Source organism: Neoarius graeffei, chromosome 4, assembly GCF_027579695.1.
Source record: "Neoarius graeffei isolate fNeoGra1 chromosome 4, fNeoGra1.pri, whole genome shotgun sequence".
NCBI classification, from domain to species: Eukaryota; Metazoa; Chordata; class Actinopteri; order Siluriformes; family Ariidae; genus Neoarius; species Neoarius graeffei.
In genome coordinates this window covers 15,254,575-15,268,089 of record NC_083572.1, presented here as the reverse complement: position 1 = coordinate 15,268,089, position 13,515 = coordinate 15,254,575, and the positions used below count along the sequence as shown (strand labels likewise).

At 42.7% G+C, this 13,515-nt stretch overlaps 1 protein-coding gene across 1 annotated transcript in view; it reads left to right on the top strand.

The window, feature by feature from the left end:
• prkcaa (protein kinase C, alpha, a) overlaps window positions 1-13,515 on the top strand; it is a 517,863-nt gene that overhangs the window by 458,505 nt on the left and 45,843 nt on the right. The window contains exon 16 of the mRNA XM_060918929.1: window positions 3,896-4,036. Coding sequence (XP_060774912.1) covers window positions 3,896-4,036 — 141 coding nt within the window. The remainder of the gene's footprint in view (window positions 1-3,895; window positions 4,037-13,515) is intronic.

Here is a 13,515-nt window from a genome sequence, read left to right as displayed (position 1 = left end):
CACTCCACTAACCACACCCACCAACTACTCCTTGCGATTTCGCGACTTCGCGCCCCCTTGCGTTGTGGCGGTGAATAACATCGCGCACGCCTATTACTCCCCGCTCAACGATAAATTACAACTGTCTGCGAAAAGCTATCTGCGAAAGCCTTGTCGCAAGAGCATGCAGAGGCCTTTAGTCACTGTTAACAATAGGAAGTGGCTGTAACAATAATCTATGAGAATACTTGCATTAATATAAACATGTGATTTGCCTTACGACTGAACTAGGACATCTGACCAATCAGAATAGAGAACTCAATCACACTATGGTATATAAACATATAAGTCACTGTATATCTACTCTACATAATCACATTATATGTGACTTGCCAGGTTTTTCAGTATACCTCATGCACTTCTCAGCGTCTCTCTGTTCTCTCAGTCGGTGAGGTTTCGTTTCCTCACTGCTTTCAAAGTAATGCAAGCATCACTGCATTCTGGTGAAAAATCAGGCATCGCACATCCACACTCTGAGCCCCTGTCATGAATTGTGTGTGTTTGTGTACTCAGACGATGAAATCACAACCCTCTTAGCGCTCTCGTCCCTCAGAATCCACATGGCAACGTGCTGAGAGGCAAAACACAGTAATTTATTCTCAGGAGGTATTTTTATGGTTTCATATTGTGGTGTGTTTCTTTTTTCTTTTTCTTTTTGCAAGAATGGCCAGTACACACTGGAAAATCGGTGTGCATGTATGCAATAGACATTGATAAATCCGACACAATTTAAATTGCTCTGTTCCTTCATGGCTTGGACACGTACAAAGGAGAGATCCAGGGTATATTGGGAAAAGCAGGCTGGAGATGGAGTTGCCAGGTACAACCCCGATTCCAAAAAAGTTGGGACAAAGTATAAATTGTAAATAAAAACGGAATGCAATAATTTACAAATCTCAAAAACTGATATTGTATTCACAATAGAACATAGACAACATATCAAATGTCGAAAGTGAGACATTTTGAAATTTCATGCCAAATATTGGCTCATTTGAAATTTCATGACAGCAACACATCTCAAAAAAGTTGGGACAGGGGCAATAAGAGGCTGGAAAAGTTAAAGGTACAAAAATGGAACAGCTGGAGGACCAAATTGCAACTCATTAGGTCAATTGGCAATAGGTCATTAACATGACTGGGTATAAAAAGAGCATCTTGGAGTGGCAGCGGCTCTCAGAAGTAAAGATGGGAAGAGGATCACCAATCCCCCTAATTCTGCGCCGACAAATAGTGGAGCAATATCAGAAAGGAGTTCGACAGTGTAAAATTGCAAAGAGTTTGAACATATCATCATCTACAGTGCATAATATCATCAAAAGATTCAGAGAATCTGGAAGAATCTCTGTGCGTAAGGGTCAAGGCCGAAAACCATATTGGGTGCCCGTGATCTTCGGGCCCTTAGACGGCACTGCATCACATACAGGCATGCTTCTGTATTAGAAATCACAAAATGGGCTCAGGAATATTTCCAGAGAACATTATCTGTGAACACAATTCACCGTGCCATCCACCGTTGCCAGCTAAAACTCTATAGTTCAAAGAAGCCGTATCTAAACACGATCCAGAAGCGCAGACGTCTTCTCTGGGCCAAGGCTCATTTAAAATGGACTGTGGCAAAGTGGAAAACTGTTCTGTGGTCAGACGAATCACAATTTGAAGTTCTTTATGGAAATCAGGGACGCCGTGTCATTCGGACTAAAGAGGAGAAGGACGACCCGAGTTGTTATCGGCGCTCAGTTCAGAAGCCTGCATCTCTGATGGTATGGGGTTGCATTAGTGCGTGTGGCATGGGCAGCTTACACATCTGGAAAGACACCATCAATGCTGAAAGGTATATCCAGGTTCTAGAGCAACATATGCTCCCATCCAGACGACGTCTCTTTCAGGGAAGACCTTGCATTTTTCAACATGACAATGCCAAACCACATACTGCATCAATTACAGCATCATGGCTGCGTAGAAGAAGGGTCCGGGTACTGAACTGGCCAGCCTGCAGTCCAGATCTTTCACCCATAGAAAACATTTGGCGCATCATAAAATGGAAGATATGACAAAAAAGACCTAAGACAGTTGAGCAACTAGAATCCTACATTAGACAAGAATGGGTTAACATTCCTATCCCTAAACCTGAGCAACTTGTCTCCTCAGTCCCCAGACGTTTACAGACTGTTGTAAAGAGAAAAGGGGATGTCTCACAGTGGTAAACATGGCCTTGTCCCAACTTTTTTGAGATGTGTTGTCATGAAATTTAAAATCGCCTAATTTTTCTCTTTAAATGATACATTTTGTCAGTTTAAACATTTGATATGTCATCTATGTTCTATTCTGAATAAAATATGGAATTTTGAAACTTCCACATCATTGCATTCCATTTTTATTTACAATTTGTACTTTGTCCCAACTTTTTTGGAATCGGGGTTGTAGAAGGAAATGAAGAAGACCAAAGATGAGATTTATGGATGTGGTGAAGGAGGACATGAGAACGGTTGGTGCGACAGAAAAAAATATGGAGGACAGGAGGAGATGGAGGGACATTCCCCTCATGGAAACAGCCAGAAGAAGAAGAAGTAGAAGTGTTTTCATTTGGGAAAACTGCAAAGGCGTGAAGATTCTTCATTTTTGTTCTTTTCTAATGTTCTGTTTGGAAATCCATCCATCCATTGTCCATAACCGCTTATCCTGTGCAGCGTTGCGGGTAAGGTGGAGCCTATCCCAGCTGGCTATGGGCGAGAGGCGGGGTACACCCTGGACAAGTCGCCAGATCATCACAGGGCTGATACATAGAGACAAACAACCATTCACACTCGCATTCACACCTACGGTCAATTTAGAGCCACCGATCAGTTCAAAGACATACAGTGAGGTTACCATGGGACGGCCTTAGGCTGAGGTACCCTTGAGCGAGGCACCTCACCCCCAACTGCTCCCCGGGTGCTGTTAGCATGGCTGCCCACTGCTCTGGGTATGTGTGTGTGCTCATTGCTCACGTGTGTGAATATGTGTGTTCGCTGCTTCAGATGGGTTAAATGCAGCGAGGAATTTCACAAGTGTACGTGTGATGAATAAACCTGTTGTTGTTCTTCTTTTTCAACTATAAACAGCAGTTTCTTGATTTGGGAAAGACACTTTTTTGTTTTGAGTTAGCTTGCTTACACAGTCACATTCGACGGAAGATAGAAAGCTTTCCAGAAAGTTCCACAAGGCTTCTGGTTCAAGCATTGAATAAAGTTCTGTTCTGCAAATTTCTCATCTCATTATCTGTAGCCGCTTTATCCTGTTCTACAGGGTCGCAGGCAAGCTGGAGCCTATCCCAGCTGACTACGGGCGAAAGGCGGGGTACACCCTGGACAAGTCGCCAGGTCATCACAGGGCTGACACATAGACACAGACAACCATTCACACTCACATTCACACCTACGCTCAATTTAGAGTCACCAGTTAACCTAACCTGCATGTCTTTGGACTGTGGGGGAAACCGGAGCACCCGGAGGAAACCCACGCGGACACGGGGAGAACATGCAAACTCCGCACAGAAAGGCCCTCGCCGGCTACGGGGCTCGAACCTGGACCTTCTTGCTGTGAGGCGACAGTGCTAACCACTACACCACCGTGCCTCCCTCTGCAAATTTCTACTTGTTATAATTTTTTTGAATGAAAAATGAATTTTTTCCCCCCTGAAGCCCAGTCTTTTTCAGTGTTTCCATGGCATAGCAGGAGGGTAAATCAATCAATCAATCAATCAATCAATAGATTTCCATCTCACTAAATGATTTTGAAGGAAATATGGTGATGGCTGATATTAGTGATGGATAATGTATGATGATGATTATAATGATGGTCCTGTTCTGTATCTCAGCTGATGACGAAGCACCCATCGAAACGTCTAGGCTGTGGTTCAGAAGGCGAGCGGGATGTGCGTGAACATGGGTTCTTCCGCCGCATTGACTGGGAACGACTGGAGAACAGAGAGGTTCAACCTCCGTTCAAGCCTAAAGTGGTGAGTGGAACAAATACACACATCAGCACACACAGACGAGCACATACAGTACCGTTCAAAAGTTTGGGGTCACCCAGACAATTTTGTGTTTTCCATGAAAAGTCACACTTTTATTTACCACCATAAGTTGTAAAATGAATAGAAAATATAGTCAAGACATTTTTCTGGCCATTTTGAGCATTTAATCGACCCCACAAATGTGATGCTCCAGAAACTCAATCTGCTCAAAGGAAGGTCAGTTTTATAGCTTCTCTAAAGAGCTCAACTGTTTTCAGCTGTGCTAACATGATTGTACAAGGGTTTTCTAATCATCCATTAGCCTTCTGAGGCAATGAGCAAACACATTGTACCATTAGAACACTGGAGTGAGAGTTGCTGGAAATGGGCCTCTATACACCTATGGAGATATTGCACCAAAAACCAGACATTTGCAGCTAGAATAGTCATTTACCACATTAGCAATGTATAGAGTGGATTTCTGATTAGTTTAAAGTGATCTTCATTGAAAAGAACAGTGCTTTTCTTTCAAAAATAAGGACATTTCAAAGTGACCCCAAACTTTTGAACGGTAGTGTATATACAATACTGTGCAAAAGACTTTGGCGCACATGTAAAAAAATGCTGTCGACCAAAAATGGCTTAAAAATAATGAAATGAAAGGTTTCAACATTGAAAAAAAAAACACTATAAACAGCAGTAAGCCATAATAAATGAAACAAAGTCAGTATTTGGTGTGAGACGACCCTTTGTTTAAAAAAAAAAGGTAGTCTCAGGTACAGGGAGTGCAGTTTGATGAGGAAATGAGCTGTAGGTTTTACTGACCACCTTACAGAACCAGCCACAGTTCTTCTGGACACTTTGACTGTCACACTCGCTTCGTAATTTTGCACCCAAACCCAGCAGCCTTCATTATGTTTTCTTTTTTGTCTGAAAAGTGCTCTCTTGTGTAATGTGCTGCTCAAATACAAACTTTTTTTTCTGTAACACGTACGGGTAGGTGTGAATGTGAGTGTGAATGGTTGTCTGTGTCTATGTGTCAGCCCTGTGATGACCTGGCGACTTGTCCAGGGTGTACCCCGCCTTTCGCCCGTAGTCAGCTGGGATAGGCTCCAGCTTGCCTGCGACCCTGTAGAACGGGATAAAGCGGCCAGAGATAATGAGATGAGATGAGATGAGATGAGATGAGATGAGATTTAATTTTGTGCTGGAAAAAGAACATTTGGACTCTAAAATGTTTTTGTACCGACTCGATAATGCAGAAGTCCTAAAATAGAAATCTGTAGCAAAGACCAACACACTTGCAGTTGATCCACGACTGTTGCAATACTACAGTAGAAGTAATGCTAATCCTGTCCTCTGGATTTAGCCACAAGTTCTCATCTGCATCGTATCCCGTATCCTCTCTAGCAATGCATCTCGGGTCATATCTCTTGACATGCCTCATCCATCCTTGACATTGTTCTGGAGAAATATCGTGACATCCAGCATTCATAGCATCGAGTAATGATATATGATCATGTGGATGGTGATCATAAACCTTCCACCTCCATGCAGAAAAGACTTCCTCGATGGGGTTTAGGAAGGGGGAGTACGGTGGCAGAAACAGTGACGACATCCGTGGGTGTGCTGCAAATCACTCTATGACTGCAGTGGAGTGTTGGAATGCCGCATTATCCCACACCACAATAAATACTAGAGCGTTTGTTTTCACTCGCTCTCTCTCGTCTGAAATAAGGCGCCTTGTATTACATGGGCCAGTGGCTGGTTTATGTGACAACACACCCTATAACATTCCATCCTCGCTGCTGTTGTTTTGCCAGATTATTAACTCGGCTTCATCCACAAAGATGAATACATGTATGTTATTTCCAGCTGGGAGGTCCATATCGTGAAATACCGTGACCGAGGTCTTGAAAGTACTGAGCGAGGCCCTCTGGGCCGAGGTCAGTATTCAAGGCCGAGATCACAGTATTTCACCATACGGACCGAACTTAAGCTGGTAAATAATATATATATATTTTTTTTTTCTTTACCAAATTATAACAGAAAACGAGAGCGCCCGAAAGGTAAAACCGAGCCGAGCCGCCATTTTGAATCCTCATTCACGGCTGTAATGCAAATTGCTTTCTCCTCGGTATACAAGTGCACTTCCATGGCAGGAAAAAAAACTACATTTTGCCGCCTATGTAGTCCCCTATTTATACAAATAGGAGTCATTCAGGATTCAGCCATGTTTTTGCTCGGCATTAGCAAGTTAGAGGTTTTAAGCTTTCTTCTGAAATGTCTTCTTTTATTTCTTCTTCCTCAGGGTAGGAAAACTCGCTTTCGCTGTGAACACTGTCGTTATCGCTATCCATGCTGTAAAATTAATGCTATTTTGAATCCTCATTCACGGCTGTAATGCAAATGGCTTCCTCCTCGGTATCCAAGTGCACTTCCATGGCAGGAAAAAAACTACATTTTGCTACCTATGTAGTCCCCTATTTATACAAATAGGAATCATTCAGGATTCAGCCATGTTTTTGCTCGTTGTTAGCAACAGTTAGAGGTTTTTAGCTTTCTCCTGAAATGTTTTCTTTTATTTATTCTTCCTCAGGGTAGTAAAACTCACTTTCGCTGTGAACACTGTCGTTATCGCTATCCATGCTGTAAAATTAATGCCATTTTCCTGAGAAATGCTGGCAAAAATTTATAAGATTTTTAATAATCTTAGAAATAAATCTTAGAAAAAAAAGATAAATGTTTGACAAAAAATGTTACTATGTTTGTTGTTGTTGCAAATGAGCGAGTCACCAGAGGTCCGTAACTGGGGTCCGTACCGTAGGATATGGACCCGCTCGCCAGCCAATCAGAGCGCAGGATCTGGACTACGAAAAAAATAAATGGTAATACATTACATTAGGGCGGCACGGTGGTGTAGTGGTTAGCGCTGTCGCCTCACAGCAAGAAGGTCCGGGTTCGAGCCCCGTGGTCGGCGAGGGCCTTTCTGTGCGGAGTTTGCATGTTCTCCCCGTGTCCGCGTGGGTTTCCTCCGGGTGCTCCGGTTTCCCCCACAGTCCAAAGACATGCAGGTTAGGTTAACTGGTGACTCTAAATTGACCGTAGGTGTGAATGTGAGTGTGAATGGTTGTCTGTGTCTATGTGTCAGCCCTGTGATGACCTGGCGACTTGTCCAGGGTGTACCCCGCCTTTCGCCCGTAGTCAGCTGGGATAGGCTCCAGCTCGCCTGCGACCCTGCAGAACAGGATAAAGCGGCTAGAGATAATGAGATGAGATGAGATTACATTAGTAAATACATGAGGTAATCAACTGAAATGGATATCTGCTGCGTTTGGTCTTGTTACCTCCGGCAAATTTGTTGGAGGAGGTTATGTTTTTGCCTCCATTTGTTTGACTGTTCCCAATGTAACTAAAAAAAAAGTTGTGAACGGATTTTGATGAAATTTTGAAGAAAGGTGAGCCATGGGCCAAGGAACAACCAATTAGATTTTGATGCAAATGCGGATATGTCTGCGGATCCAGGATTTTTTTTTTTGGTCTGTCCCCAACATAACTCAAAAAGTAGTGAATGGATTTGGATGAAGTTTGGTGTACAGCTTTAGTATTATCCTCAGTTCGAGTGATTCGATTTTGATGTCGATAATATGTGGCTTGGCAGAGGTATGCACTCTACGGAGTCATTTTTACAGTATTGATAGGAATGTAGCAAATTGTAGTAATTTAGTTTTGGATGTATTTTTAACAGTTTTGATGACCGTATGTGTGTAAGCATGCACAAAATGGCCTCTAAAAACGTAAAGTTTTAATGGCGGTAGATTTTAGTGAGAAAAGAATCCATGCATTTTGAAGCATTTAGTCATTTTGTTGGAAAGCAACGAGAAATGATTCACAGTTTAGTCCGCGAACTCTGGTGCAACTGAAAGAAAAAACTGTAAGTGTAACTATAAACGGATAAACAGGACAGAACACGTCATTCTTAATTAAATATTGTTCGTGTTAGGAAATTGCAGTGGTATTACGTACACGGTGGTGTTTACTGTATTACAACAACATGTCCAGTACTGTTTTAGTTCTCACCGTTTTAGCAAAAATAAATTATATAATGTATGCAATGCCACACTCACAACCCGCCGTAAGTATTTTGGACGTGCACGGGTCACAAGGTTTGGTAGCTCACAGCCGTGCCACAGGGTCGCGGTGAATCCGGGGGAAAGTTTGAGGGAGGAGTCCGGGCAAAGTACTTGTCAAGTACAGGTTGAACGCCTGGCTTTCTCGAGGCGTGGGAAAAATTGCGCCGTTAGCCTGTGGAAAGCGTATGTCTGACGCACGTGATCAGTGCGTGTTCAGTGAGTGCGGCGTGCATGTGACTTGCATTTTACCAGTTTCCTGCGCTAGGAGCATGGGCCGCACTTGTGAAGCAAGTGTGATGCACGTGATTAGCACGTGACAATCACTCATTACTTGCGTGTGACGTAGATAGCATGTCTACAGCAAAGCCAATATCACTTCATGCTGCTCCTCAGCTTCTAGCATCTGCCTATAAGGGTCCAACTCCCTCAGTCGTTGTGGCAGTATGGCGACAGCCATCTTCTTCCCTCCTACAATGCTACATGCTACATGATCGGTTCTTTGGTTCCTCCCCCAATATATATATATATATATATATATATATATATATACTCAGAGTCTTGCCCCTCATGTTGCGTACGGGTCGCGTGCACACCACATATGGGGTAGAAAGTGAGATGTATTTCTGTCTTGGGGAGCCGCACAAATAGGAAGTACTTCTGAGGCACGTCACTCATACAATGACCGTGTGTCACTCGTGCGTCTTACGGTCATCGCAAAGCCCCTACTAGCCGTGCTGCTGACTTGGTTCAGACGTACAAAACGAGTACGGATCCCCTACGTAGTGGATGCGTTCTTGATTTTTCGCAAGACCCGTAGAATTTGCATGTCTCATCATCTGTAGCCGCTTTATCCTGTTCTACAGGGTCGCAGGCAAGCTGGAGCCTATCCCAGCTGACTACGGGCGAAAGGCGGGGTACACCCTGGACAAGTCGCCAGGTCATCACAGGGCTGACACATAGACACAGACAACCATTCACACTCACATTCACACCTACGGTCAATTTAGAGTCACCAGTTAACCTAACCTGCATGTCTTTGGACTGTGGGGGAAACCGGAGCACCCGGAGGAAACCCACGCGGACACGGGGAGAACATGCAAACTCCACACAGAAAGGCCCTCGCCGGCCACGGGGCTCGAACCCGGACCTTCTTGCTGTGAGGCGACAGCGCTAACCACTACATCACCGTGCCACCCCTAGAATTTGCATGTGCAAAACGAAAAGTCTCCACGGCAAGTCTGCGACCTCCTAGGGCGCTGAACACACGCAAGTGTCGTGCAAGTCTCAAGCACGGTTTTGACAAATTTTTTACCATAGCAGCACGTACGGTGGGTTGTGAGTGTGGTCTAACATAGCAACCGAGTAATATAGTTCAAATGTAAAAAAAAAAAATCTGTGTGTGTGTGTGTGTGTGTGTGTGTGTGTGTTTTTTCCTGGCAGCAGTCTGTCATGGGTATGTGGTCAGCGTTTGTCAGCCCATGAGCATCTGTCTCAGTGACAAACGCAGCAATTAAAGAAAAAGCCAGCCATGTCAAAATGAGGTCAAGAGTGAGTTATGGGCCTTAGTGACCTGATTTCCCATAAAGCCACAGTACAGGGCTCAGTTTACTCGAGGAACATCAGCACAACTTTTGCCTAGAGTTTACCGTACATGTTTTATTTTTCTTCCTGAATACACTGAGTTGTTTATCAAATTGAAGTACATGAAGAAATTCATATTTATTATTAAAGCTAGACGGCCTTTCGATTTCATAAAATCAGTGAAATCGAGTTCCCTCTGAAATTTGGTCATTGTGATATCTGTTCATTTCTGTAATATCTGACAAAACATCAGGCCATTCTGTGGCTGGGAAGTTATTTAATTTGAGCGGATTCCCGAGCAAATAATGTGCATGAAATCGCTCGCTTTGCGCAGTCAAGCAGCCAGAGGAAGTCCGTGTGTGCGCGCGTGCACAGGTTTACCTTTGAGCGTGCACTGACAGTTCCATTATTCTGTTGCTAAACGAACAGCTGATCACACCGAGGTGCTCGCTGACCGCCGATATTTATTAGTTTGGTCCTGCATTTCCTTTCCTTCATATATAACATAAGGTCTTTTCTTCTCGCTTTCTGTTACTGTAGTTGGTCTTTCACGTTTCATTTGCACACTCACGTCCTCCATTTTTCTCTCCTGTTTCAAATTTGTATCCCACAATGCCTTGCACAAACAGGGAAAGCCCTCCACGTGATGCATGATGTAGTATGATGAAGCAGGAAAAAATAGTGGAGAATTTAGGGTCACATGGCCCTAAATTCATTAATTGCTCTCTTTAAAAAAAACGAATAATATTGGAAGTCTGGGATTCGAATTCAGTAACTTTCGGTCCACTAAACAAAAATAATTGGGTGTCAGGGAAAATTCTTTTTATGACTTACACTTAAAATCTGAAAGGTGGTCTATCTTTAATGCTGATAATAATTATCCATAAATAAAGTTTATAAAGTTGGATAATAATCATTTCCTCCCTGAGATAACAGCAATTATTCTATCCACATTCACTGGATACGTATGAGCAATCACGTGCTCTGATTGGCTACTCTACTACTAGGATATCAGCTCATATACCGTGAGTAGAGAAAAACAAAATGGCGGAGCATGCTGCTGAACGAACCAAGGACAAAATAAAAACTCTACTCGAAAATAAAGCCCGCAAAAAAAAATCTCATCTCATTATCTCTAGCTGCTTTATCCTTCTACAGGGTCGCAGGCAAGCTGGAGCCTATCCCAGCTGACTACGGGCGAAAGGCGGGGTACACCCTGGACAAGTCGCCAGGTCATCACAGGGCTGACACATAGACACAGACAACCATTCACACTCACATTCACACCTACGGTCAATTTAGAGTCACCAGTTAACCTAACCTGCATGTCTTTGGACTGTGGGGGAAACCGGAGCACCCGGAGGAAACCCACGCGGACACGGGGAGAACATGCAAACTCCGCACAGAAAGGCCCTCGCCGGCCCCGGGGCTCGAACCCAGGACCTTCTTGCTGTGAGGCGACAGCGCTAACCACTACACCACCGTGCCGCCGCAAAAAAAAATATGGAATAAAAGTATTTGATGGTAAGAATATATCTTTTTTTATTTTCAAGAATTATTATTATTATTATTATAGCATTTTTCACAAATTGCTCCTGTCATTTCACCGGTTTGTTTCCATTCTAAGCGGAAATGATTTTGTCGTACATTTTGTATAAAATTTTTATTGATCGAATTTGTAAAAAATAAAAACGCTGTTTCTCAAAATCCAGTGAATGTGGATAGAATAAAACAGTTATTCCACTCAATCTCGTCGTACATGACTTATAGCTACGCGCCGCGTTGGCTATCAGCTCATGTACGACTCAATTTCGCGGAATAACTGTTAAATACAGTCGTGTTCAAAATAATAGCAGTGTTTAAAAACGTGAGTAAAGCTCAAAATCCTTATAATAGTTTTTATTTCCATGCATTGGGAACACTGCACATTATATTCTACATCAAAACATGAAGAAAATTGTATGAATATTTTAATTACTTTACAGAAAATGAAGAAAAATGAACATTGGGCTGTTCAAAAAAATAGCAGTGTCTGCATTTTTCATTACAAACTCCAAATATTTACTGTATAAACTGAAAAAATCTTAAGGATTTAGTATTCCTGTGAATCACTAAACTAATATTTAGTTGTATAACCACGGTTTCTGAGAACTTCTGGCACCTGTGAACAGGTATTCCAGCCCAGGATGATTTGACAACATTCCACAATTCCTCTGCATTTCTTGGTTTTGCCTCAGAAACAGCATTTTTGATGTCACCCCACAAGTTTTCTATCGGCTTAAGGTCCGGGGATTGGGCTGGCCACTCCATAACTTTCATTTTGTTGGTCTTGAACCCTGATGCTGCTCGCTTACTGGTGTGTTTGGGGTCGTTGTCTTGTTGAAACACCCATTTCAAGGGCATTTCCTCTTCAGCATAAGGCAACATGACCTCTTCAAGTATTTAGATATATGCAAACTGATCCATGATCCCTGGTATGCGATAAATAGGCCCAACACCACAGTAAGAGAAACATCCCCATATCATGATACTTGCACCACCATGCTTCACTGTCTTCAGAGTGTACTGTGGCTTGAATTCAGTGTTTGGGGGTCGTCTGAAAAACTGTCTGCGGCTCTTGGACCCAAAAAGAACAATTTTACTTTCATCAGTCCACAAAATGTTTTTCCATTTCTCTTTAGGCCAGTCGATGTGTTCTTTGGCAAATTGTATCCTCTTCAGCACGTCTTTTTTTTAACAGTGGAACTTTGCGGGAGCTTCTTGCCGATAGATTAGCTTCACACAGGCATCTTCTAATTGTCACAGGTAACTTCAGAACGTCTTTGATCACCCTGGAGCTGATCATTGGCTGAGTCTTTGCCATTCTGGCTATTCTTCGATCCATTCGCATGGTAGTCTTCTGTTTTTCTTCCACGTCTCTCTGGCTTTGCTGTCCATTTTAAAGCACTGGATTAAAGCATTTTAGCCGAGCAGCCCATCATTTTCTGCACTTCTTTACAGTATACGTTTTACCTCTCCAATCAACGTTTTAATCAAAGCACGCTGTTCTTCTGAACAATGTCTGGAAGGACCCATGTTTCTCAGGTTTTCAGAGAGAAATGGATGTACAACATGTGCTGGCTTCATCCTTAAATTAGTGCCACCTGACTGACATCTGTTTTTTCACAGAATGAATGACCTCACTAATTAAACTCCACACTGCTATTATTTTGAACACACCCCTTTCACTTAATTATTCGATTACACAGACTCAGGAGCATGCATATCATGAATGTTGGGTCTGTTGGTTTTCTACGACTCTACTACACCTACTGGTAAATTATTTGCCATGTAGTAATATAATTTCCACCAAAAACAGTGACTGATCTGGTTAGTCGTGTTGGACTGCTATTATTTTGAACACAAGTGTATATCATCTTACGTATTGAGGTTTTTTTAGGTTGTGCCTCAAGTATTTACATTTGAAAATGAAAAATATCAGTTTATTATGCATGTAGTCATGCAATGCATATGCTTAATCAAGTGCAAAATCAGTTATTCATATGACATTAATATGAAAATGGGCCGCTCAGTGACTGAGTGACCCAAATGATGCACACAGACGTCATCGTCATCATTTCCGTCATGCTTAGCAGATGATTCATTTCCAACAACGCTGTGCTGATACTAGCTTTTGAAACACTGTCTCGTGTCAAACCTAGACTTAACAGTGCCTTCCAGAAATATTTATCCCCACCACTTTGACCTTCCTTATTTCGTGTGGTGTTC